Raw genomic sequence first — 27,087 nt, 5'->3', positions numbered from 1 at the left:
TGCTTTCAAATGTGCATATAAAGAGGAAATGAGGAGTTCAAAGAAACAGAAACGAGAATTTCAGCCCATAAATTCGGCCAAAAAAAAGAAGAAAACGACATCCCGGGAGAGAAATGTAAACACGTATATGGAGACATCAGTGCATCTGAGGCTGGGGAAAGATGGTATTTTATACATGAAAAGATTGCAAAATGTCCTTTCAAGTCATTTGGAGAGAAAACTAGAAGACACTGGGCTGCACTATCCCTCTCTCCCTGATGATCTGCAATCAGAGTGAGATGAAAGTTCAGTTTCAACATGCTTTATGCTAATTTGGCTCCGCTGAACACCTTTTAAGAGAGAGAGATCCTGCGGGTGCTAATTCAAGACGACTTCTAGCCCTATATGCTGACACTTCCCATGTTGTTAGGGTCCCTTAATGACTTTGGTGGAAAAATATCATGTTTTAATCATTTCATTGTTATTCCCTGGCTGCAGGAATCCAGATTTCACCAAAATAAAAGCTCTGATGGGGTCACATGCATGTTAAAATCAGCAGTGGACCCTCTCATAGCAGGAATATGCACTTTTCCCTACATTTTTTGGATAATATTCTGGATTTTGATTAAAAAAAACATCTTGTTTTACTCTCATATTTCTTCTTCCTTGGCTGCAGGAACCAGGAATTCTTCAAAATATAAGCTCTGGTGGGATCACATGCATATTAAATTAAGCAGTGGACCCTCACAGAGCTGGAATATGCCCTTTTTCCTATTTTTTGGATAACATGCTGGATTTGGATGAAAAAACATCTTGTTTTGCTTGCTTATTTCTTATTCCCTGGCTGCAGGAATCCAGATTTCACCAAAATAAAAGCTCTGGTTGAATTAAATGCATGTTCAATTTAGCAGTGAACCCTCATGAAGCTGGAACATGCTCTTTTTCCTACTTTTTTTTGGATAATATGCTGGACTTTGATGATAAAACACCTTGTTTTACTCATTTATTTCTTATTCTTTGGCTGCATGGGTCAAGATTTCATCAATATAAAAGCTCTGATTGTATCACATACATGTTAAATTTAGCAGTGGACCCTCACAGAGATGGTATATACTGTTTATCCCACATATTTTTTGGATATTATGCTGGATTTGGGTGAAAAAACATCATGTTTAATTTGATTATTTCTTATTCCCTGGCTGTAGGAATCAAGATTTCATCAAAATAAAAGCTGTGGTGGAATCACATGCATCTTAAATTCAGCAGTGGAACCCCTCATAGCTGGAATTTGCTCTTTTTTTCTACTTTTTTTTGGTGTAATATGCTGGATTTGGGTGATAAAACATCCTGATTTAATTGCTTATTTCTTATTCCTTGGCTTCTGGAATGTGGATTTCACCAAAATAAAAGCTGTTATTGAATCACAGGCATGTTCAATTTAGCAGTGGACCCTCTCATAGCTGGAATATGCTCTTTTTCCTACGTTTTGTTTTGGATCATTTGCTGGATTTGGGTGAAAAAGCATGTTGTTTTATTTGCTTATTTTTAATCCCTGGCTACTGGAATGAGAATTTCATCAAAACAAAAGCTCTGGTGGGATCACATGCATGTTGAATTTAGCAGTGGACCCGCTCATAGCTAGAATATGCTCTTTTCCGCACTATTTTTTGGTATAATATGCTGGATTTTTGACAACACCGTCTGAGGATGGAGGAACAGAGTGCTCTGCTGAGTCTATCCCTTTCTCAATGTCGCTTTGCCATTTACAGTTGTATCATGGTGCGTGGGCGGCCGTGTGTGCGCTTACATAAGTGTGTGTCAGTGCGTAGCGTTGTGGGAGTGTGTTTTTCCCTGCGTTTGTGTGTGTGTTTGCGTTCGTCTAGATGGCCCGTGGACAGGTGTGGGTGCCTGGCATTTCAAGAACCGATGTCAAAGACCTTTAGTTCTGCATCTGACGTGTGTGAAGGAGATCGTGTCGAGTCATGAATAAATGAAGCGACAGAGAGGAGAAGTGAGCGAGCAGAGAAACACGGCGAGGGAGAGCTCAGACATTATTCCTTTGGAAAAAAAAACATTTCACAAAAGATGTCAACATCTGCAGGAGCTTGTGCTCGTGCAGATTGGAGCTTTAGATGTACAGAGAAACAGAGATAAGATTTAAAACCCTTATTTACACATCAGGCATCACATACATTCATTTTTGATTAGTTGATGACTTGTTTAGTCACTAAAATATGTAAAAAAATGAAATTTTCTGTGCATTTCCAATCCAAAACCTAAAGATTTTGAGTTTTTACCATGGAAATCTTAAACATTAGCATGGATTTATATATTTTTTTCCAGTAAACATGATTGAAACATGTAATCGAGTCATAAGCTGTTACTGATTCATAGAAATCAGTTGCTAGGCCAATTATTTCAGCTGTAATATTAATGTTTTATGGATATTTGTGTCATTTATGATGCTATGTGCTGGTTGACAGACCAAAATATTGCACATCAGGCATCACATACATTCATTTTTGATTATTTGATGACTTGTTTAGCCACTAAAATATGGAAACATTTTAAATTCTCCATGCATTTTCAATTCAAAACCCAAAGTTTTGGAATTTGCGCCACAGAAATCTTAAATACTAACATGGATTTATGTCTTTTTTCCAGTAAACATGATTTAAACATGTTATCAAGAGTCATAAACTGTTGTGGAATTCTAAAAATCAGTTCTTAGAGTAATTATTTCAGCTGTAATATTAATGTTTTATGGATATATGTGTCATTTATGATGCTATGTGCTGTTTTGCCTCCTGCACCAGCTGTAGTCATGCAAAATTCAGCAGGATTCACACGTCTCGCTGCTTTCTGTGTCATTTTCAGGTAAAGTTTTTCTCCACAAACATGAGAATTTTCCATGCTTTGGATAATAATCTTTTCCATGTTTTTGCTTTGGGATGGTCGCTGGTCAGCCACAAACAAGACTTTCATCTGTGTTTGCAAAGCTCTGGTGTCTGGAGGCTCAGCTAATCTGTGTTTTATTGTATTGCATCTCCTGGCTGTTATTACCTTTAGATGGTATTAGTGCAGATACAGACAGGAAATGAGCAGGAGAAAGAGAGAAAGTATCAAAATAACATGCAAACATAGGTCCGGATGGCCAAGAGTCAAACTGTGGACTTAACCTTGAAGCTGCAGAGCATGCCTTTTCTTTATTCGCCAATATACGACTAACTGATGTCACCTTTTCAACATGCAGGCCTCAGCTGCGACTCCTCAGCCCCTGGATGCTGTTTACGGCTCTGCATTAGGATTTATTACAGGTGATGTTATAATACTCTTCTCTGAGAGCTGGAAGCTGAGGTCAGATGATGCTGCCTCCATGAAAGACACTGAGTTTTATTTATTTATGAGGCTCTGACTGGCTTTTCACCTCTTTGCATAACTTTGATTTAATGGCTTTTAATGTGGATTCTTACCAAAAGTGCTCAGAAGGTTGGATTAAGCTACAGGTTCTGACTGTTTTCAACAAACTTCTGACATCCAGTTTTACTTGCTATGGACTTGGAATAAAATGGAAAACAGTGTTAACCCTTGTGTTGTCCTGTGGGTCAAAACTGACCCGTCTTAAAGTTTGAAAATGTGGGAAAAAAATCTGTTTCCACAGTGAAACTTCTGATGTCCACATTTTCAACATTTTTGGGAAAACTTTGAATATTTTTTGGTGGAAAAAAAAGAAATGCTAAAAATGTTTCTTAAGAACATTTACAAAAAAAAATCAACCAAAATCCAGCGAATTTCGCTGGATTTTGGTTGATTTTTTGTGAATGTTCTTAAAGAAAATATCAGAAGTTTTACTGATAAATATGGAATCACTTTAGATATTTTTAGGATTTTTTGGAAGATTTTTACTAATTTTTTGAAAATATTTACAAGAATTTTCTTGCCAAATTTGGGGGATTGTTTTTTTTTTTACTTTTAAGGGAAACTTTTAAGGAATTATTGGAATTTTCTTCCTGAAGGTTTTGCAAATTTTCAGAAATTTGGGGAATTTTTTTTGCAGAATTTTTGGATTTTTTTCAGACAAGGAAACAATATTTTTTGGTGCCCATAAATGAAGACAACAGGAGGGTTAAGACATGAAGTAATAAAGGTTTAACTTCATCTTATTTTACTTTCAGCTGCTCTTGATTTAGTTTTGTCTTAACTCTCTGAACCCCAAAACCTGCTAATGGGTTCGAAAAGCAAGTTATTTTTTTAAAAATGTGGTACAAAACAGAAAATAAATTGTACTAATCATGTGTGACATGTGCTTAAGTTGGGATAATTAATCAAATCTAAGCTGATATAATAAAAATCGCTTTATTCTACATTTCATTTTTTAAAAATTACCAAAAATTAACCATCAGCAGCAACCAGAATCTATAAAAAAAAAAAATTCTGTATTTTCGGGTGCAACTGTGAAGTCATTAGTGGCTGAGCAGCGAACAACAGTCAGGTTAAAAAAATCCAGGTACTATTCGGCTGAACTGCAGGCAGTGTTTACGCAGATTTACAGTGCTGTGAAAAAGTATTTGCCTCCTTCTTGAATTCTTATTTTTTGAATATTTCCCCCACTTAAATGTTTAAGTCCATCAAAATGATTTAAATACTAGACAAAGATAACCCAAGTAAGTATTATTTTTACCGATCTGCCTTTTTAGTATTTTTATTCTTCTCTGTGAATTTCACCTCTGGTTTTTAAATACTATATATACATTGTGCTTTTGCTTGGCTGTATTTTAAATGAAGCCTAAATGTAGGTTGGTGTTTAAATAAAGGTTGATTTGGCTGCCCTCACTTTAGATGCTGAATAAAGATGAATTTATTGATTAATTGACTTAAAAAATGAAGAACGGAAACTCTTTGATTGTTACTGGAAGTTCATAAGCAGCCGTTTAGTTTAGCTTTGCTAAATAAAACGATTGGCAACAAGAAATAACATCTAGCCGGACTGTGTCACCTAATTTTATCAGGATCAAAGGCAAAAAACACATTTAATATTTACTGCAATTAGCAAAATGAATGAATAAAATAGATTCATTGCACTAAAGCATAAAGTAATACCAATTAAAACCACAATTGTTGTCCAGCATCTGATTTAAGAGAACTGTAACTGATAGAAAAGTCCTAATTATGTCTAGGAAAGTGAGAAATATACAACTGTGCACAAGTTTTAGCCACTTTATAGCTTATCTGTCACATCATGAAGAAAAATCAGCCACAAAATGGAAAAAGCAGCACGATGGAGTCAGTGTGGGTTTACATGAAGAGACAGAAGACACACAAAATAAACATCCTGCCAAGTGTACCGAGGAGAACTGTTGCTGCTTCAAAGGCAAAATATTGATTTGATTTTGTTTTTGAAAGCATCCACACTTTTTCTGACTTCGCCAAAGTCTCAAAGTAATTCATATTTTTAGCTCCCATGTGACCAATTCTACAGTCGTCCGGCGACACAAACATTCAGTCTGAAGGTAAATAATAAAACCTGTCTCTCAATCTAAAAGCTGCATTGCCTCACATTCAGATAAACACACCGGGTCTGTGCGTGAGTTACATTTAGCCGGTTAAGAGAAGGTATCACCTGTCCAGCCAGGCCAGCAGGCTCTTGGCGGCGGTGATGAGGTCGACCACGGAGGTCAGCAGATCATTGGGGAGCCGCCGTGAGCTCCTGCTCTCCGATTGGCTGCTGCGACGGCGGCCGGAAATGAAGTTCTGCAGGTTCTTGGCCGAAGCGCCGAGTTTGTGAGCCAGAGTCCTGACGCTCTCCGTCTCCAGTCCTGAGTTCTGCATGAAAACACAGAAAGAAACACAGACTAGCTGCAGACAGAAGCACAAATGCATCAGTTTAAAAAGTCTGATGGTTTACATTCTTTAAAAAAAGCACCATTTTCGTTTTAATCGTCTTTTTTACTTGTACTTATGGTGAATGATATAATAGATGCTACTAACGTTATTGATTTGAATGATTCACAGTGACTAAAATGGTTGCTAAAATTAGCCTCTTGCTTGAAAGATGCAGAGATGCAGTAGTGTGTGGGTGAGGATGATGAATACGATGACATTTATCAATTTTCCCAGAGTTTCTTTTGTTTTTTGGGCTATTTGTCAGGATTTTCTGAACAAAATGTAACCAGTTTGCTTTCTTTTTTCTGCTGATTTATGCACTTTTAAATTTGCAATATTTGAGGGATGCAGAAATCTTCAGTCAGATTTATTAGCTAGATTTCATGTACATGGAGAGCAAACAACACATACAATAAAGTAGAAACAAGACTCCGCCAAGGCTGCTCAGCTGTTGTATCATTTCCAAGGGATGAAATCTTACAAAAATTTGTGGCAGAAATCACGGCAAAATAGAATGTGGCCATTTAATATTGATTTACCCACAAACGAAATGATTTTGTGTTGAGCACAGGCGTGTGTCATGCATGTGTGCCGGATTGCGTGACCTAAATATGTAGCAGGCGGCGGGAATTGATGGGACTCAGAAACACCCCCACAATTTAATCAGTTGTTCCTTGTATCATTTCTGATAAGTCTGCAGTGATGGATTTGTAGTAGGATCACAATCATGTGATCATCAGCAGGCAGCTGATGTAGTGTTCACTTGTTGTCATGGTTACAGTGATGCTGTGCTGCTATCTGGCAATGACACAGAAATCTTTAATGAATCCATGGATCTAGACTATAAGCCGCATCACTGTAAAAATCTAATCACTAGGTCCTTGTGTCATTTCTGACCTTCCCTGAAAAATTCATCCAAATCCGCTATTGTTTTTGAGTAATGTTGCTAACAGACAGGCAGGCAGACAGATGGACAGACAAACCAACACCAGTAACAACCAACTAGTAACAAATGAATAGCACATAGATTAAGAGGATTAATTTACTTTTTCATTTTTCTGCTATTTAAGGATGTATTTTTGTTTATTTTTTTCATGTGATCAGATGATTGTCGTGAGCCTGTTTTACCTCCCTATGACTGCAATCTCAGCTTTTATGCGCTAAATAAATTTTTTTTTTAACAAGACATAGTGGCATAAACTGATATGTCGACTGAACAGATGGTTTCATTCTGCAATATTTTTGTGTAAAAATAGGAAGCAGAAGGCAAGAGAAGAAATGTGGTTTTCCTGGTGCTGAGGAACTTTAAATTTGAATAATTCTAGATGAATTCTTGACATAAAAACTGCTGTTATTTATCATTTTTCTGCTATTTAAAGTCAGTGGATAGAAGGGTGATGGAGAGGATGCTACGTGGGGACAGACAGTCGGAAGGCAACCAAGCATCTGCCTTTTGAAGAAAAATTCCTCGATTTCCACCTGCTGCGTGATGTTTTTCTAAGCCAAACCGCTGTTAAAAATAACTGCAGATTTAACGAGAAGCAGCTCTGCTGGAGAAGCTGCTCGCTTGTTAGAAAAGTCACCTATATGTCGTATTTGGAGGGGATGGAGAGCATCTTTCTCTGAAGAATGTTCTCACCTTCAGCTCAAACCAGAAAAGTTGTTATTTTCACTTTTCAGGCGTAGCTTCTCCAGTTCTTGTGTCTCTATGTGTTGCTTGAGTCTCATATATTGACTCTGCCAAGGAACGGTGGAGTTATGTGACGATCTGTGTACGGTTGTCTGTCAGTTAATCTGTCTGTGCACATTACTCAAAAACGGACTAACAGATTTGGATGAAATTTTCAGGGAAGGTCAGAAATATCAGAAGGACCAAGTGATTAGATTTTGGCAGTGATGCAGCTTATAGTCTGGATCCACGGATTTGTTAAAGATTTCTGTATCATTGTGAGATAGCGGCATGGTGTCACTGTAACTATGACAACAAGTGAACGCTACATCAGCTGTCTGCTGATGATCATATGATTGTGATGCTACTACAAATCCATCACTGCAGACTTATCAGAAATGATGCAAGGAATAATTGATTAAATTGTGGAGGTGTTTCTGAGTCCCATCAATTCCTGCCGCCCGCTACATATTTAGGTCATGTGATTCGGCATCCGTACATAATGTACACATGCATAACACACACCTGTGCTCAGCGCAAGGTCATTTTGTTTGTGGGTATCAATAACCAGAGGTGGGTAGAGTAGCCAAAAACTGTACTCAAGTAAGAGTAACGTTATTTCAAAAATAATATCACACGTTTTTTTTAGAAATGATGTGAGTAGACAGACAAAAATGTAAAATAATGTGCAAGTTCTGGTATTTCCAAATAATAAAATAAATAGCAAAAATAAACATCTTTACAAAATGACAAGTGAAGGCACAAGAAACACAAATTTCCAAATCTCAGGTTTTCACAACATAAAGCTTCCAAAACAAATACAAGTAGTAAGGTAACGTCTTTATGTTTGAACAGTGCAAACTACTTCCAGTGACAAGATATACTCATAGAATGTATGGATAGACTGTATGGATATACTGCATGCTGCACAACCCTCCTCCCCACCTGTATCACGCAGACCTACCAGCCTGACGTCACGCTTCACGTCGCCCACGTTAGTAAACAGAAGACAAAAGCTTAAGATATCCATGCTAATGCTATGCTAATGTTGTCGGACTCCAAAGCAAGATCAAACTTCTCAAAAATACCCCGTTTTTTTCATTCCCTGTCTGCTACATGTGTAGAGTTTGTGCCGCTATGCCGCTACAGTTCGTATGTGGTCATGTGATCGCAAGGCGACGTCTGGTGAAACGGAGTCACGTGATTATTGTTGCTTCGTCTGATTGGTGAAACACAGTCATGTGGTAGATCCACTGGGGGCATCTCTCCGGAAAAACAAAGCATATCTAATGTGGTAAATAAAAAGTAACGAGTCGAGTGTAGCCCAGTGTAACGGAGTAAGAGTAACGTTTCTTCTTCCCAATTATACTCAGTTTAAAGTAAAAAGTATGGCAGTAAAACTACTCTCAAGTACATTTTTTTTCAAAAAGTTACTCAAGTAAATGTAACGGAGTAGAAGTAACTCGTTACTACCCACCTCTGTCAATAACTAATAAAAAAATGCTGCATTTCTACAAAAAATGCTGCATTTCTGACAATGCCATATCGGGGAATGAGCAACCTTGGCAGAGTACTGCACTCTCTGAGTGGTTTTCTTGTTGTATTTGTAAAACCATTCTGCCCAAACTTCCTTCATATCTTTGCAAATTCATCTCCAGCAGCTCATCTTCCAATCATAATATTCAATCAGAAGACAGAAAAGAGAGATTTCTGCTAAAGATGTTTGGAACAGGAGGGAAATTACATTCAAGAACTCCAAAAAACATATGCTAAATTATTCTTTCACTGATTGTCTTGCACATTTCCAAATTTTCCCAGTTATTGATTCAAGTGTTTTTCTTGAAACTTTCAAATACTGTTAGCTGGCTTTCAGTATTGTTTAACTGGCATGCCTGATGCTGATGCTGCCATTCTGGTTATATGTCGCTTTAAAACGAGGCTGCCAACCTAAATATTGATGAGCAACCTGATTAGATAAAGTTTAAATATAATAAAGTTTTTCAACCCTCTGCTATTCTCAGTCTACAACTGTGGCTGTTTGTTTTTCCCTTGTGGCAGCAACCATTGGGGCGATGCAAGGATTTGATGCAGGCCACTAAAACTTGACTTTCTCCAATTTGTTTCACTGTGCATCCAAGCGGAGCGACATACATTAAAGCTGCAGCGGTAAAGAAGCCTAATGAGAGTCCTGCACTCCACTCAAACCACGAGACACAAACTCACCAGAGCGCAGAGCAAGTCGACGGCCTCCAGAATGAGCTCCTGGTGTCCGATGCGAGAAACTCCCAGCTCCTCGAGCTCGGCGTGGCTAATCCTCAGCAGCCGCTCGCCACACACACCTCCACGCTCAAACACACACACATACTGCTGCAAGCAGTCGTCCAGACCTGCAACACACACACACACACGATAAGGTTACACACAATCAACACACTGGATTTGTAAATAAAGTGTAAATAAATAAAGTTGTTATTTTCAGTAGAGCCCGAAATATTATGACAATTTTATCATCTCTGCTATACCTGAAACAGTCCCAGAGTACAAGTATCCTGGAATTTGGATGACTGAGAAGGTGACCTTTAAATATCACGTGTTCAAACTGCTGACTAAGTGACACCAAAAATCGGTTTCTTGTACAGGAATAAATCATGTTTCTCATTGCTTTGTAGAAAAACACATTTTCTATCAGTGTTGGATAATGGTGACATTTTATACATACATGCATCAGCTGTGACTCTGAGCCTGTTTAGCATTTATTACTAGTGATGGTTATCATTCTAGCTGTATGTTGTGTTTATTTACAGGACTCCAACTTGTTCTTTAACCCTCTAACATTACTTCATTGCTGTCTTTAGTCACTGTGCACCTACAACCTGGAACAATCTACAGCGTGACACATTTTTAACCTTCGGGCACTTTAGGTTTCTAATTTCATCTTATTTTAATTCCAGCTGTTCTTTTCTTTAAAATAGATCAATTAGTTTTCATGTTTTAAATGCGATAGTATGCTTTTAATTTTGCTTTTTTATTGTCATCGTTATCCAAGTTTCTTATTTATATGCTGTATTTTCTTACCCGGCTACATTGTAAATGAGGCCTGAAGACCTCAGTGTATTCTGAGTTGAAATTAAGGTTGAATAAATTCTAGTGTTATCATTTAGCTCCCAGCTGCTGCCTCACAGAGCTGCTGTAGAGTCTGAATCCTGTCAAACTGTATGTTTTATTATTTCTTTTTACCATTTTTTTGCTTGTTTGAATCATCGTACTATTTCTTCTTCTTCCTCCTCCTGTACCGCTGTGCTGTTATATATATATATATATATATATATATATATATATATATATATATATATATATATATATATAGTAATTATGAGAGTGCACATTAGGTAGTCAGAAATTATGGGTCCTGGTAGCTGGATGCAAACTCTCCATCCAACTCCGCCATCACTCTTCATGAGCGGTCCACAGCTCAGACGCTCTTTAACACGTTCGTTCCCCCTTATCAATAACTGCACACATCCCTACTTGAAATTATAGGTTTCAGGCTGCACTCCAGAGCTGCTCATCAGCTTTCTGTGCCACGCTTTCATCGGCAGCTTCCCTCTTTCAAAGTCTGCCTGTGGGGAGGACGGATTCCTTTCAGTCCACACAGAAAAACGCAAGACAGTTTTATACCGCTGCTTGTTCCAGGTTGTTTCCGATAATACAGCAGCTGCTGTGTCGTGTTTTTCGAGACGTCTCGTCTTGCTTGCAGTTTTGTACATTTGGGCCCTTTCAAAACCAGAACAGAGTAAGTGTGACATACAGCTTATTTTAAGAGACACCTGAGGGCTACAGGAGTCGGTTTGTAAATGTGCTACTTTGAGAGGAGTTTTGAGAAACGAGAGAACGGAGAAAAAAAGGGAATAAAACCAAACAAAATCTACAAGATGTGGTGCATGTTAGGGTTTTAGTTCCTGAAGTGAAAGTTATACTTTACAAAAAACTGTTAATGTTAAATTAATCCATTGGACAAAGTGTCAAGTTTGGATCACAGTAGTTTTTGTCAAAGTTACACTTGTGCTGCATCCTGGACAGATTTAAAAAGTCTGTTTCCATTACTTCCTAGGACATAAGGCTGTCTCAAATGTGAATATACCGTTACCAAATGGCAGCAAAATGGGATTTAACTTTGGAAAAGAACGTTGTATTGATGTAAGAACATTCTTGCATTGCTTGTCTGTTCTTCATCCGCTATCCCCACCTCCTCATCCTCACTCTCACCCCAACCAGTCGAGGCAGACGGCTGCCTTCCCTGAGCCTGGTTCTGTCCAAGTGTTTTGTTTTATTTTCTCCCTGTTAAAAGTTTTTGTTTGTTTGTTTTGGTTCCTTCCCACCATCGCCGACTGTTTGCTCATCGGGAATCCAAAGGGAACTTGGGTTCTCTGTTTAAAAGTCATAAGGTCTTCACTGTTCTATGTTAACTGCTATGAGATGGCATATGTTGTGAAATAAAACTGAACATTGTTATGGGAAATATAACACGATTTGGGTTTGGAAATGTTAGAGACAGATTATGACTAGTTTTTACATCAAAGCTGATTGATAATTGAAGGACTCCTTTGATACACATAAATTTGAAAGTGTGAAATCATCCAATATAGACGTTATTTCTAAGGATCCTTGGCTGTCAAGCTGCATCTAAGAACATCCTGATTGTCTTTGTAGTCGTGATGCCTTCAGCTGTACAGTGGGGATAATGGTGCTCACTTTCAACCGTCCTTTCTTTTAAGTAGTACATGGTGTTGCACTCATTTAAGGTTCTAAAATGTAACAGAAGCAGACGTCTTCTGAAGCTGTTCGACGACCTAACAAGCACTTTGTTTGAAGTGTACCGAGGACTTTAATCAAGAAGAAACTCAGCAAGTTTTAAGAGTCTGCAGCACAGAAAGGATTTCAAATCAGTGGATACTTGGGATTAGAGCTGCAACTACTTTGACAATCAGTTAATCAGTTTTTTTCATCGCATTTTACACCAAGTATGTGTTGTTTGTGGCAGCTCAATGAATTCTACGGTGCAGAAACAAGATATATTGTAGAAAAAAGAACCGCTTTCACATCTTAACCCTCCTCTGCACCTTCCTATGCACCTGCCGCAGCAGATAAAGAGGCCTTACAAGAAGTTTTACTACATTTCGTGCAGCAAAGCGGCCTCGAGTCAGCTCTATTTATGGCTTAACGTCCAGCTAAGAGTCTCTAAAGGAGCTAAAACAAACGCTGCACCTGAAACGGGAGTCGAGAGGCTGCAACAGAAGAAGCAATAGATGGGCAATCAGGCAGCGGTCCAGAAAGACTTCACTCTCTGCTGTATTGTGTAACGTCTGTGTTGTGAGCATATATATGTGTGGGACGGTCTCTCTAGATGTGCTGTTGCGTGAGTGTGACAGTGGGCGGGTGTGTGTGCGTTGCTGGAGTGCGTGTGCATATGTGTGTGAGTGTGTGTTTGTCTGGCCAGAGTTGGTTTGCTGAGTCAAAGGAAAGCAGATCAAGACAGAGCTGCTCGGCTGCAGCCTCTGGCTCCCAAAACAATGAATGTATCCAGCTTCTAACCTCTTAACAAACAGCCAGCTGGAAAACACACACACATACACACACCTCTGAGGAACGAGCATTGATTTCCCCCGCTTCAAGTCCCCGCTTTATAATACACTCATCTATCATAACCACAGTAACAAAGATGGGGGGGAAGAAAAGCTGGGATGGGAAGAGAGCGGAGGAAGAGAGAAAAAAAAGCAAAGAGTAAAAGGAAAAAAACCCCTCATAAGCCAGCTGTTAAATTGCATGCAAACTATTTCACACGACGAGCATTTGTCAGCTCCTGCACCCTTCCTCCTCAGCCGCTAAATCTGAAGTCTAAATGAAGCGTTCAGTCCCAGAGTGCCATGCATCGAGCTGGGAGAAAAAAAATCACCTGAAGCCTAAAATCCATCAACGTTCAAGAACCTGGATAATTCTGAAGCCAAAAATGTAAATAAATGCAGGTTGTGCAGCCTTCAAAAGAAAAGGCGGCAATCGGTTCACGAAGATAAGGTGACGTCTTTTCAGCTTTATCTCATTTTGGAAGGAAACTCGACAAATTGATTTCCCTATCTGGACCTCCAAACACTTGAAGTCGATGAGCGATATCTCGGCTCACGGCCTCCACTGACAGGAATGAAAGGACTCAATAAGAATAAAGACATCAAACTGCTTTTGGTTGATTTTTTTTTTGTAAATGTTCTTAAGAAACATTTTTAACATTTTTTTTCCACCAAAAAATGTTCAAAGATTTCCCAAAAATGTTGAAAATGTGGACATCAGAAGTTTCACTGTGAAATTATATATTTTTTTCACATTTTCAAACTTTATAACGGGTCAATTTTGACCCACAGGACGACACGAGGGTTAAAAAAGTGGATAAATGTAGAGTATATAGAGTTAGCCTTGATAAAATGTGATCATGGAAATGCAAAACAGAAAATAACAGCAGTTATTAGGACTCCTGCTGAAACCAGCTGCAAAATTTAAATGCAAAATACATGTTAATAGACAATTAATATGCTATTAATGCATTCACTTCTATTTGGCACTGCTATTCTGAATGATTGCTTGCCTTTTTAGGCTTTGAGTAAAGTCTCTTACTTCCAATGAAAGGGAAATTTTTGATGCTAATTAAAAACGCCTCATATTTTCACATTGTGCTTATTGCTATTTTTACTCAAGTAAGTCATCTGAGCACTTTTTCAGGCACTGGCGTTCTAATGAGTGCTAATAGCGGCTGATTTCCTAATAGACGTGAAGCTGATTAAAACAATGTTGGCTCTCGCAGGCGAAGTGTTACTACCGCTGCAAGATGCACAGAAGCAGAAGGGGAGAGCTACACTGTGTGGCAAAAGTTCACTGATAATCAGCGTCGCTTATCACTGGCAGTGAGGGAGAGCGTGAATGCCCTGAATACTGATGAGTCAAATTGTAAGTGGCATCAGCGAGCGCACACACGCCCACGCATGTATGAAACACAAAGCAGCGGCGCCACACAGTTAATACACATACAGTATAATGGATGCTGTATGGACGCATTCAACATCTGCAGGCAGATAAACCCCCACAACCAGCTCATCTCCTGCAGTGGATCAATAATTTAAACTGTTTATCCACTCCTTTGAGCTTATTTATTACCTTTACCTAAACAATTACCTTTAGCTTTGACTCGTATATTATTTTAATGCTAATTAGCTAAAACAGTAATGCTACTTTAAGCTAACCATTTATTTATCTACTTTTCTGTAACAATTTTAACTGTTTAGCCAGTACTTATAGCTTTGCCCTTTATGTCATTATTTTAATTAGTTAATTAGTTAAAACAGTTGATAAACATTACCACTACTTTAAGCTAACCATTTACTTATCTACTTTTCTGAAAAAAAATGTAACTGTTCAGCCAGTACTTTTAGCTTTTGCCCTTTCAGTCATTATTTTAATGCTAATTAGCATTAAAACATTAACATTTTTTGGTGAAAAAAAAATGTTAAAAATCTTTCTTTAGAACATTTACAAAAAAAAAAATCATCCAAAATCCAGCAAATTGCGCTGGATTTTGGATGATTTTTATGTGAATGTTCTTAAAGAAAATACCAGAAGTTTTACTGATATATATGTAATCACTTTAGATATTTTTAGGATTTTTTTTGGAAGATTTTTAATCATTTTTTGAAAATATTTACAAGAATTTTCTTGCCAAATTTAGGAGATTTTTAAAAAATAAAACTTTCAAGGGAAACTTTAAGGAATTATTGGAATTTTCTTCCTGAAGGTTTTGCAAATTTTCAGAAATTTGGGGATTTTGTTTGCTGAATTTTTGGATTTTTTTTCTAAACAAGGAAACAATATTTTTTGGTGAATGAAGACAACAGGAGGGTTAACATTTTTTTCACTTTCAGTTGAGCATTTCAACCATTAGCCAGGACTTTCAGTTAATCATTTTAACAGTTTATTCATCATTTTAAACCATTTAAATCATTTATACATTACCTTTAACTAGCTACTTCAGAAGCCAATTCATTTTTTGGACAGACTAGTTTAACTACATCCAGTGCTTTGGCTGTTTCAACTTTTTATCCATTTACTTTTCCCTTCTGATGCAACTGTTCATCCATTTGGTCTGCATGTAGTAATTTTTTTTTTAGCTTTTTCAGCTATGGTTTATTTAGCAGTTTACTAATGCCATTCACTTTAAGTTTTATTATTTATTTTTGTTTGCTGGTTTACAGGTGTGACAGCTGCCTCTATTTTATTTTAATTGCTTTTTTTCTGTTTTTCAAATTAGCTGAAGCACTCCACAATGCAACCGCTGTTTTGGGAAGCACCATTTCACTGCAGTAAAGACGTTAAAATGTTCCCGCCCAAGTTTTTTTTTTTTTTTTTGCTATAAATTGACAGCCAGAAGCTCCGTGTTTATGTCTGTGTGGGTTTGTTGTATAATGGTGTGTATCTGTACAGTCATGTGCTCATTTCTCTGTATGAACAGCGTACATGTGTGAGAGAGAGCGGGATCATGCGTGTGCTTGTGTTTGACTGGTACAAAAAGTGTGATTCATAGCTGACTCACACACTTAACTCCCACAGAGGCACACTTTTCACAAGAGCAGGCGAGCCAAACTCCCACAAACACCCTCTTTCTCTCTGTCACACACACACATCTAATAAAACTAGATTTTGCACTGACTTCTGGGATGCTGGAGAGTCCTGTTAAAGAGCCGGCCCTCCCAGTCGGGTTATGTGTCATCTGTTCCGAGCGCTCTGAAGCGTCGGTAGCAATAAAAGTTAGACGAGCGCTCGCTCCGTCCTTGGGATTTGTAAATGCAGGGATGTTAGAAGCCGGCGGCTGTTAGAAGTGAGTTTATGACCGGAAAGTTGCCAGTTTGAATCCCAATGATTCCTCTGGGAAAATGTTGCATGGGTAAAATAAACCAGGAAAACTATCCCTCCAATAATAACATTTTTTTTGTGCCTTTGACGTGAATTTTCCTTTAAGCTCCTGAGTGTAAATGTTGGTGTTTACGATAAACGTTGCTCTCTTGACTTGTCTGGTTGAATACCACTTGAGAACAGCAGGACCTCCTCATCACATTAGTCTTGTGTCAATATAATTAGCAAAGCAAATTATACAAACACAAAAAGCATAGATCTGAGGCATTAAAAATGGAAGGAGGCAACTGAACACAACTTTGCTTCGGGCAATGCAAAAGCAAAGAAACAAGTATTGCTTTGGAAATTTGCATTAGTCAATAAACAGAACATCAATCTGTGTAAAGCTGCTCTACAGTATAACTAGAGGTCTGTAAATTTATGTTCCCATCTCGTATTTACAACTGGAAAAGTTTAGACGGACACCATACACACACACACAAAAAAAAAAATGTAATGGGACAAACTTGTAAATTTTGCCATTACTTTTAAAGGTAAAATATATTAGTTTGCAATACAATATAGGCCAACTAAAATGAAGCTAGTTCATGGTTTAACCCTCGTGTCGTCCTGCGGGTCAAAATTGACCCGTTTTAAAGTTTGAAAATGTGGAAAAAAATACATTCTTACAGTGAAACTTCTGATGTCCACATTTTCAACATTTTTGCTAAATCTTTGAACATTTTTTGGTGGAAAAAAAAGAAATGTTAAAAATGTTTCTTAAGAACATTCACAAAAAAAATCAACCAAAATCCAGCGAATTTCGCTGGATTTTGGCTTTAGCTAAACTATTTAAGTTTCAAACATTATTTTTGATGGGCTGCCTTGACATAATAATGTTGTTACTTGGATAAACTTAACAGTGTCTGTAATTTAAACTTAAAAATCTGTGTTAGTTGATTTATAGCGGAATTAAAGGTGAGGTAATTTAATTAAATTGGCTTGGTAAGTTGGTCAAGATTTTACTTACCACTTCTGGACAATTTTAGATGGTTAAGACTGGTAATTAAACATAACTTTTACTGTACAGGAAAAGCTAATTCCCCTAATGACATCATTTCCTGAGAAGTTCCCATAACTAAAAAAGAGGGATGATTTGAGAGTGTATGCATCAAGTTAAATATTCCTAACAATAGTTCTTCACAATCACTGATACTTTGGGAGGTTGACAAAGGTTTTCTGGACCGACAACCATCAATTTGCCAGTTCCTCATCTATATTTTGCAGTGCAGCTGTTTAATGAACCACTGGTTGAAATGTTAGAGTTGTCGATTAATGGTAAAGTGCATCTGTACCAAAGTAATTGACAGTAAAATTGCACAGATTTGTAGCCATTAAGGCCTTTCTAATTGTTATATTTAATGATCTGGACTTAAATAGTGCTTTTCTACCTTAGTGGTACTCAAAGTGCTTCACAATGTTCTCCCAGTCACTCACCAATGACTGCAGAGGACCAGCTATTGAACCATCAAACCTGAGCTACAGCCACTCATATTTAGCTCCAGTTCAGCTTGTTCATATGAGAAGACAATCATTTAATGAAACATTACTTGCTGAGCTTTATCACTGCCTCAGGTGCCCCAAACCAGAGCCGAGTCGTGCTTTAGTGGCTTTTACAGACCTGCTCTGGCCTCAAAAATGATGATTTCCCCAAATACCGTGTTTGCTCAGCGGGCGCAAACGAACCAATAAACACAGTTTTCTGATGCAAGTTGAATCCTCACCTTAAGTCTACAAAGATCAAGCTGCACAGAAGAGACATCCTGTGATCCCAAAGGCTGTGACTATCACTCTGGCTGCTTTTTCTTTTTTTTTCCCCTCTCTCTCTCTCTCTCTCTCGTGGCAAGTGGTGTCATCAGATGTGCTCGCATGCTGTCACGCCAATTTCACTGCTGATTTTCAAGTCTGCCAATCAAATTCATGCAAGGGAAATGAGGTGAAACTCTGCCCCGCGCTCTGTGTGAACAGATGATAACAGAACACGACGTGGGGCAAAAAAAAAAAAGAAAGAAAACCCTCCCGTCGATGTGCAGTAAGTTGTCGAATTGCGATTGAAGTGCACCACTCCCATCATTTTAGCATCGTTGGGGCCATTGCTGTGCTGCAACAAGGCCCAGACCTTTTGGCCCACAAACGCCTCTGGCATGTGTGATCCGTACATGTTATTGTAGACACGCACACAAACACAGCATATCATGTTTCCCTCAGTCGCCACAGAAGCACCAGAGAGACCCAGCGTGAACCGAATACCACGCCGAGGCGCGCCACTTGTGTGTGTGTGTGTGTGTGTGTGTTGGTGCAAATGTCCGAGGACTCGGGTGGAGCCTTCTGTTCAGAGCGGGTGTGTGTGTCTGTCAGCTGTTGTGCACAGACGGTCTGAGACGAACAACTCACCATCCACCCTCCCACACACACACACATGCACACACACAAACACATGCCATATGCACATGACCAGCCCATAACCCACCCAGCAGCAACGAGCCTCCGACAAACCGACACAGTGCATCATGTAAATAAACCCTTATCGCCATTTTTCATTTTAGCGACTCAACAGACTCCCTGACCCGCTTTTTATGCGTTAAACAGACACGTTGAATAGCAATTACTGATAATATTAGTTATCATTACTCATTTCTCGCAGCTTATGCGGAGGGTGGGCTGACGAAACATGGCGCGAATGATGCATCCTGGCATTAAAGCGGGAGAAAAATTTGTCACAGATCGACTTGAAGAGGCTGTTAAAGATCAAAAGGTCAAGTTGGAAGAACAAAATTCTAACTTTAAAATGCATTTACTGCTAAAAACAACCAGCCAGAATTTGCAGAACTATTTTTTTATTCATTATCTTCCATCATGATCCACATATAATTTCAAAAACGACACAATCGGATTTTCTTTTGATATTCAAAAAGAAGCGTGGCATCCATGTAAAACTGCAATTTCTTGCCATATCTGACAGTAGCTGGCTTAACACATTCTACAAATTAGTGACAAAAAAGCAGAAATATGTGAAGATGCGATTACACCAGTTACAGATGGAATGAAAACTGATGCTTCGGTACCACGTCGATGCCAAAATGCTGAAAATGTTGTTTTTCTGTGGTGCCAAAATTAAAATACTGGATGAGAACACCATGTGGAATGGCAGCGGCAAGTGCAGGTGCAGCAACAGGTACACAGAGACGTGTGAAAAATTACCCAACAAAACAGACACCAAGAAAAGTACATGGGGATATTTTAAGTCAAATGATCATTCAATTTAATAACACCTCAAACTGATCCAGACATCCGGATCTGTACACAGAATTCTGGCTGAGAGAGTTTCACTTCTTAATGAAATGTAATTACTGGCTAACGTTAGCTTGTTAATGTAGAAATAGCTTAGAAAGTGAGCTGGATGCTGCTTAAAGTGGTAAAAAGCTACTGTCATTTGTGTTCAGCCTGTCGAAATATAAAACTGTGAGTGCATGCCGTAGCACTGGGCATCAGCGAATTATCAGATCTAATATAACGCCTTTTTAAAAATATTATCATCATTAAATAAACAAAAACACTATAATAGAATTGGGTAGTCAATTCAAAGTCTTGAGCAAAGTCCCGCCCACAGCACTGATTGGTTACCTGCCACAAGTAATAGCCTATCAACACTGAAGAATCTTTTTTAATTAAATATATGTAAATCATAAATAAAGGCATTTTAACAAAGTTTTGTGTTGGAGTTTGTGCTATTCCAAATACTGACATCAAGATTTTAATTCCTACCGCAAATCGGCCCCAAATATTGATTATCGGCCTGATTGATTACTAATAATCGGTATATGCATGCATGCAAAAAGTACGTTGGTCCACCACTAGCTAGAACACTGTATGTTCAGCAGGTTTTAATCATTTCAAACTCAATCATTTGATTAATTTGTTCTTCTGGTATTGAATGTTGTGTGAAGTATCATGGGAATTTAGTGGTATTGGCACCAATGACCAAATTTCTGGCATGGTAACATCCTTATCTCAAACAGAATCACCTAATTGATAAAAATACACTTTCAGTATCCCATCCTGCTGATATGAATATTTTATCTGAAGGAAATTCAATCCACTCCTTCAAAGAATAATCTTTAAACTCTTCACACTTCAAAAAAAATAAAAATAAAAACCATCCAAATTCAGCCAGAAAAAGCTCCACAGCTGTGAGGCCAAAATGAACATCCTCATCTGTGGCTAACAATGAGTCTTATCACCACCACCAGAGGCACAGTGAGAGCAGAAAAAACCTCCAAATTAGCATCTTTAATCAGACTTTAATCAGAAGCTAAACAGTAAATCAGAGTGAGTAACAGCCTCGCAAACAATGAGTCAGTGACAGTGATGTTATTGAACCCGTTCTAAAAATTCTCAACAGTAAGTCTGTCAAATTTAATGCGACGCAAATTAATCCCAATGATGCTGCTTCCATTTTAGCGATAGTCGGACCAAGATAGAGACCTGAAAGAGTTAAGAAAATTCTTCTAATCAACTGCCCATCACTTATTAGAAACTTATATTGTAGTGAAATTCTGAGCTTTGTGAACTTGTCATCTGCTGTGACCACTGGCCTCCATCATCAGAGCAGCAAACTGCAGAGTTTTTACAGTCTCCTTTACTGTCTCACACTAAAAATAGAGGTTTTGGGTGGAGTGTGAGTTTAATGATAACATCCATAATTTGGTTTTATAACCCAATAACACCCACCAGCTCCATAAATCTCCCCGAGACTCAACTGTGAACCGCATTAAGTCTTAAAATATTGATAGGCGCCATATGATAGTGGAATGGTACCCAACTTATACAGTGTACTTGGACGGGCATATTTATAAAGTCCTGAATGACCTTCACATTTTTAGTTTCTTTTTTTGCCAAACTGAACATATATCACGTTCTAAATGGAACTTAAAGAATTGGCATCGAAGCTAACAGTTGGCGGTTAATTTTAATGAAATTAGTTGAGATAATAAACATGATTAATGGGTTGAGTTTTAGTGCGGCAGGTCTCCTTTAGGCAGGTGGTTTTGGGGAAGCCTGGGTGATGTCGGTGCATACAGAATGCTTCCGAGTATGCTTTATAATCATTAAATGAAAAGATGTATAAATTACATTTGGTGCAAAAACAGAGGTTGTTTCAGAGGGACTGACTGTGCAACTTAATGTTTATCTTTCATGTTTGGAGGATTTCATGTCTGCGTGGAACATGAATGAAATGTAAAACACGCAAAACTACGTCATCACACAGTGTGGAATCTGGAAAGCACAGTGTAACCAGTTTTTTGTGTGTGTAAAAGAGTTTTAGAATGTTCACAAAGGCCCCTGGGTACAGACCTAATCAGCCTGGCTGCTGAATTATGCATGACAATAATCTCTAGACCGATCACTGGAATGTATCAGCAGCACTCTTGTAAGCAAAACTCAATTACATTTTAGGGTAAATACTCACGCTTAGGTTTTTTTTCGTACATGTGTTTAATTGATGTTTTCTTCTCATTGTGATGCTCCTTATTTACTAATCCCTAACAGCTCTGGAGATGGCAGAAATTTACAGATTTAGGGCCACTAAGAGTCTGAAAAGACGTGTTTAGAGCTCAGAGCTGCTTTGTTAAGGCTTGATTATTTTGCTTGTGTGTGTGGCGCATTGCAACAACTCTGTGTGGGTTTCCACGGTGAGCCTAAAGTTCACATTTGTTGAACTTTAACCGGAGCTGTGCTAAAAAGTGTGGATGCATCGTGCTTTAATAGACAAACAACTAATTAACCTCACATTAAAGGTTTACACTAACAAATTACCCTTAAACTTGGAAATTCAGCCTCTTGGCAAAACACCCACATGCAGATGCAGCTACCAAGTGTGTTACAAAAACACTGCACGGGTCTCTGAAACATAGTAATCTACTGCTACAAACTTTCCGAACAAAGCGAGAGTAGTGAATACTGTGCCAACCAACACATAACATGCAGTGCAAGATCACAGGCTGCAGGTTACATAATGCTGGACTATAATCCACCATTTCGTCCCACTGCACAAAAGTGAATCCAAAATTTCTCGGAAACTGGCATTGCTGATGTAATTTGCAACCAGTTTGTTCCGGAATGACAATAATGATGCCGCCACCTTGCCGGACCAAATACAGCTGGCATTGAACTTAGCCTAGTTGCTGCAGTTTTTACTTTTGTGGACGCTCACTGTACATTTGATCATTTCCTAGATGAAATTTTTTAGTTGTAGCTAGCTGTCTAGCAGCTTAACACTTATATCTGTCTGTCAAATATCTCTTAGTTCACTGAAAAAGCTGCAAACATCTGAGGATCCTTCAGAATATTATTTAGTACATATCACTATTGTCATTTAAAAATCAGCTTGAGAAACACTTCAGGACCACTGCACCTGTTTATAGCCTTTTTTTAAACCTTTCCTAGTCTTTGTGTATTTTGTTTTTGTAATACTGTCTGATTTACTGCATATGTAACCTGTTTTTGTTGTTCATCTTGTTTTATGCTGCCTCTTGACCAGGTCATTATCGCAAATGAGAACTAGTTCTCAACTAACTTACCTGGTGAAATAAAGGTTAAAAAAAATACATAAATGACTGCAGAACGACTCATTTAGAGTGCTAAAGTAGATGAACAATCATACAGTTAGTGTGTCCACAAGCGTTTTGCTTTTTGTTCTTTCCAGCCTATGTTTAAGTGTTTGGAATGAGAGTGCTGCATACTCACAGGTGCGGAGTGTCTATTCTACACCAAATGCATCACACTTGGTGTTTTTTTTCTGGTTGCTGAGAGTTGAAAAATGTTCAGCTTTGGTTAAAACGCCAGTCACTGTCATTTTTTACCCACCTGTCCAATTACAGTGGAACAACAGCTGGATAAAGACAACACCAACTAACCGTCTCAGTTTACTTTTACAAGTACTGAAAGACGGCTAAGCAACAATGGAGGAGATGTTAATATCGCTCTCTGAGCATCCATGTAACACTCCAGGATTACCACTGTAATAAAATGAAAAGCAATGCTTGAGGGAACATTTTGTTCACCATACCAGGTAAGCAGCAGTCAGCTGAGTCAGCCAGCTGATTGGTACTTGCAGCAAATTACTTCTGCAGATATACCGCGTCATAGCAACCATAAGTGTCTAAAGCACTCCCAGTTGGGAGATTTCTGAGGAGCTTCTGGGGTTTTCAGCTGGCACAAAGCCTCAAGGAAAGGAACAGTCCTTTCATTTTCTTATGTACAGTTCCTGAACAGATGTCCACAGGTGTCTCAACAGCTACTATAGTTAGAGCAGCGGTCAGTCATATCACATTCACCCTTTCTCTAGCATCAAATAAGTTAAAATAAGCATTAATTAATAAACCAGAGTGGATATCTGCAATGTTACAGCGGAAAAAGGGATAGTGTAAAAATGTAGTGATATGAGTAGAAAAATAACCAAGAAATACACTTCAGTCCTGTTGATACAGTACAGTCTTTCATAATTCCATGGAAATTCAGATTTTGCGCAGATTTCTCCAAATATTGAAAATAATAACATTGCAAAGGGTTTTTTATATGCAGAAAAACATTGATAAGGCACAGATCATGTGTGAGTAGAAAAATACTGATATCAGTAAAGTAATATGAGGTCCTCTGGCCTATGTTGAAACCAGCCACAAGGGAGCAGTAGAAATATTTTGACATCACTTCTGAGGAGCTGTCATGCTGTTATCTCTTTATTCGTACAGTCTATGTGCAAAAACAACCACTAAAACTAAACCAATCACCAACAATAACACACAAAACAAACAAAATAAGACTCATAAGATCATCAGTACTGAAATTAAACTGGATTACTCAACGAAAAAATACAAGAGCTGCTTTATTGCAAAATACAAACCTTTGGCAAAGTTTGAAAGTTGAGGAGGTTGTTGTTTTCCATAGTAAAGGGGATTCGGAAAATGGTAACACTCAGATAGTGGAATGAGTGGAGAAATGTGTGGATTATACCAACAGTCTACAACTGGTGAGTCAGACCAAGTGCAAAACAACCATAAAATGATGCAAATTGTCCAAAAACAGGCATAAAATGAAACCAGAATGTGGCTGCCAAAGAGTTGATGCCAAGAAACTAGCACAACATAGTCTTGCATTCTCTACCACTGACAGTGCTGTGCAGAATGGTCTGACTGCACCTCATTATCATTCTACTAAACCAATCAGAGCTGTTGGGGAGCATAAAAAACAGGATGCACCAACAATGTTCCCTCCAAATACTCATGGGGAATTGTTTTGGTGGAACATTTGGATGTGATAAAAATGGTAACAAGCAAATAGTGTAAAAGGAGGAGAAAGCCGTATGAACAGTGCAGTCAAAAGCAGGCTAATACCTGCAGTCTACATCTGGTGAGTCAGACTCTGTGCAAAACAACCACAAAGAGACGCAAATCCTCAATGCTGAAACACAAAACAAACAAACTAAGGCTAACTGACTGCGGTGTGATGTAAAAGAACCACAAAGAGATGCAAATTATCCATAAAGTGACACAAAATGACCACAAAATTTAGCTGCTACAGAGTTAATGCAAAACAAGTACAGTTAGTGTTGCCATAACTAGCCATTCAAGGGCACCGACACTGTGCTGTGCAGAATGATCTGACTGCACCTCACATCATCCTGTCATGTCATGTTTGTATTTCTTGAAAGCAATCACAGTTATCTTGGACGGTGTTAAGAACAGGATTCACCAATGGGGTTCACTCCTAATAGTGATGGAGGAATTGTATTGGTGGAACATTCACAACTCACAGTCTACATTCAGGAAGTCAGACTACATGCAAAACAACCAGAAACAGATGCAACAAGGCACAAAATGACCACAGAATGTAAGTGACCAAAGAGTTGATGCAAAACAAGTAGTACAAGGCAGTCTTGCATGAACAGACCATTCACTAGTGCTGACACTGTGCTGTGTAGAATGGTCTGATTGAACTACAAGTGGAAGGGGAGGAGAAAACTACATGAGATGAAGTCAATGGCAACCTTACACCCAAAATCTACATCTGGTGAGTCAGTCTATGTGCAAAACAACTACAAACACTGTGTAGAATAGTCTGACTGCACTTTACCCTCATTCTCTGGCATGTTTGTTTTTAGTTTAACCAATCACAGTCATTTTCGGCAGTGTTAGGAACAGGATGCATCAACAGCGGCCACTCAAAGTAGTGATGTTGGAATTGTCTCGGTGGAACATTTCCATACCTGCAGTCTACATTCGGGGAGTCAGACTATGTGCAAAACAACCACAAACAGATGCAACGAGACATCAAATCCCCACAGGATGTAGCTGTCAAAGAGTTGAGGCAACACAACTAGTACAAAGACACAAAATTAACTCAGAAGAAAAAACACCAGAAGAACCACCCACCCTGCACCCTGTGAGTCCGGTCCCCTCATTCAAAAGTTTCTTAACCCGCCCCTGCTGTCAGCTGTGAAGTTTGGCTGGTTCTCCTGCTGTCAATCACACATTACATCATCACCCACTGATCATCAGGTGCAAGGATGATGCAGGGACAGACACGCACGCACGCACGCACACACACACAAACCTCCCACGCAAGATGATCTTATCAGCCTCTTGTCTCACCTGCATTATTGATTAGACATGATCAGAGTGTGTGTGTGTGTTTATGAGCCTCCAGGTGTGTAATTAATGAGTCCGTGCATGTGCGTGTGTGTGTGTGTGTGTGTGTGTGTGTGTGTGTGTGTGTGTGTGTGTGTGTGTGTGTGTGTGTGTAGGTGTGTGTGTGCGTGCGTGCGTGCCTTACCTTTCATCCAGTCCACCACCTGGCTCGTGCTCCATTTGCTCACCGGCTCCATCACCAGCGCCATCGAGGAAACTTTGCGCCGACTCTCCGTTGCGCGCAGGCAGCGTCGTCAACCCCCAGGACAGAGCGGTGTCAGGCGGGCACAGCTCACCTCAGCCGCCCCTCCCCTTCCCCGGACCCTCCCGCCCTCCTCCCCTCCCCTCCTTCCCTCCGCAGCCAGGTGACTCCTTGTTTATTTTTTTATTTTATTTTTTCTTTTAGATTTCTCTGCCACACTCTCCCGGTCCGGTGCTGCTCCTCGTCTCGGCCCGGTGTCGCGTCCCGTTAACGCAGCGGAGCCCTCGGTGCGGGACAGCCCGGGCGTGTGCGCAGCGGAATCCGGTACATTCCCCCGCTGGAGCCGGTCTGACATGTGTCGCCTCTCTCTCTCTCTCTCCCCCTTTTCTTTCTCTTCCCTCCCTTCCTTCCCAGTGCGCCAGTCCGGTCCTGCGCTCCCGGTATGTGTGTGATAGAGAAGAGTGTGTGTAGGTGTGTGTGTGTGTGCGCGCAGCCGCTCCGTTACCGACAGCAGCAGTGTAGGATAGATAAGTCACACCGGACTCAACACCCGGCAGCATCTCTCTCTCTCTCTTTCTCTGACACACACACACACACACTCCAGATATGATTAATGTGTGCACGCGCCCTGTGGGTGGCAGTGCGCGCCCACGTGAGTGTATTTCCCTCTGGAGCGATAG

At 39.2% G+C, this 27,087-nt stretch overlaps 1 protein-coding gene across 2 annotated transcripts in view; it reads right to left on the bottom strand.

The window, feature by feature from the left end:
• Positions 1-26,507, bottom strand: part of cnksr2a (connector enhancer of kinase suppressor of Ras 2a) — a 72,558-nt gene extending 46,051 nt beyond the window's left edge. For both annotated transcript variants that reach the window (XM_023293373.3, XM_023293374.3), the window contains exons 1-3: positions 26,351-26,507; positions 9,755-9,918; positions 5,600-5,802 (exon numbers count right to left, since the gene is read on the bottom strand). In XM_023293373.3, coding sequence (XP_023149141.2) covers positions 5,600-5,802; positions 9,755-9,918; positions 26,351-26,414 — 431 coding nt within the window. In that variant the 5' untranslated portion in view covers positions 26,415-26,507. The remainder of the gene's footprint in view (positions 1-5,599; positions 5,803-9,754; positions 9,919-26,350) is intronic.
• Between the last annotated feature and the right edge of the window lie 580 nt (positions 26,508-27,087).

Source organism: Amphiprion ocellaris, chromosome 22 (assembly GCF_022539595.1).
Source record: "Amphiprion ocellaris isolate individual 3 ecotype Okinawa chromosome 22, ASM2253959v1, whole genome shotgun sequence".
Classification (NCBI taxonomy): Eukaryota; Metazoa; Chordata; class Actinopteri; family Pomacentridae; genus Amphiprion; species Amphiprion ocellaris.
Note: the sequence above shows the minus strand (reverse complement) of the source record. Positions and strands in the feature narration are given on the sequence as shown.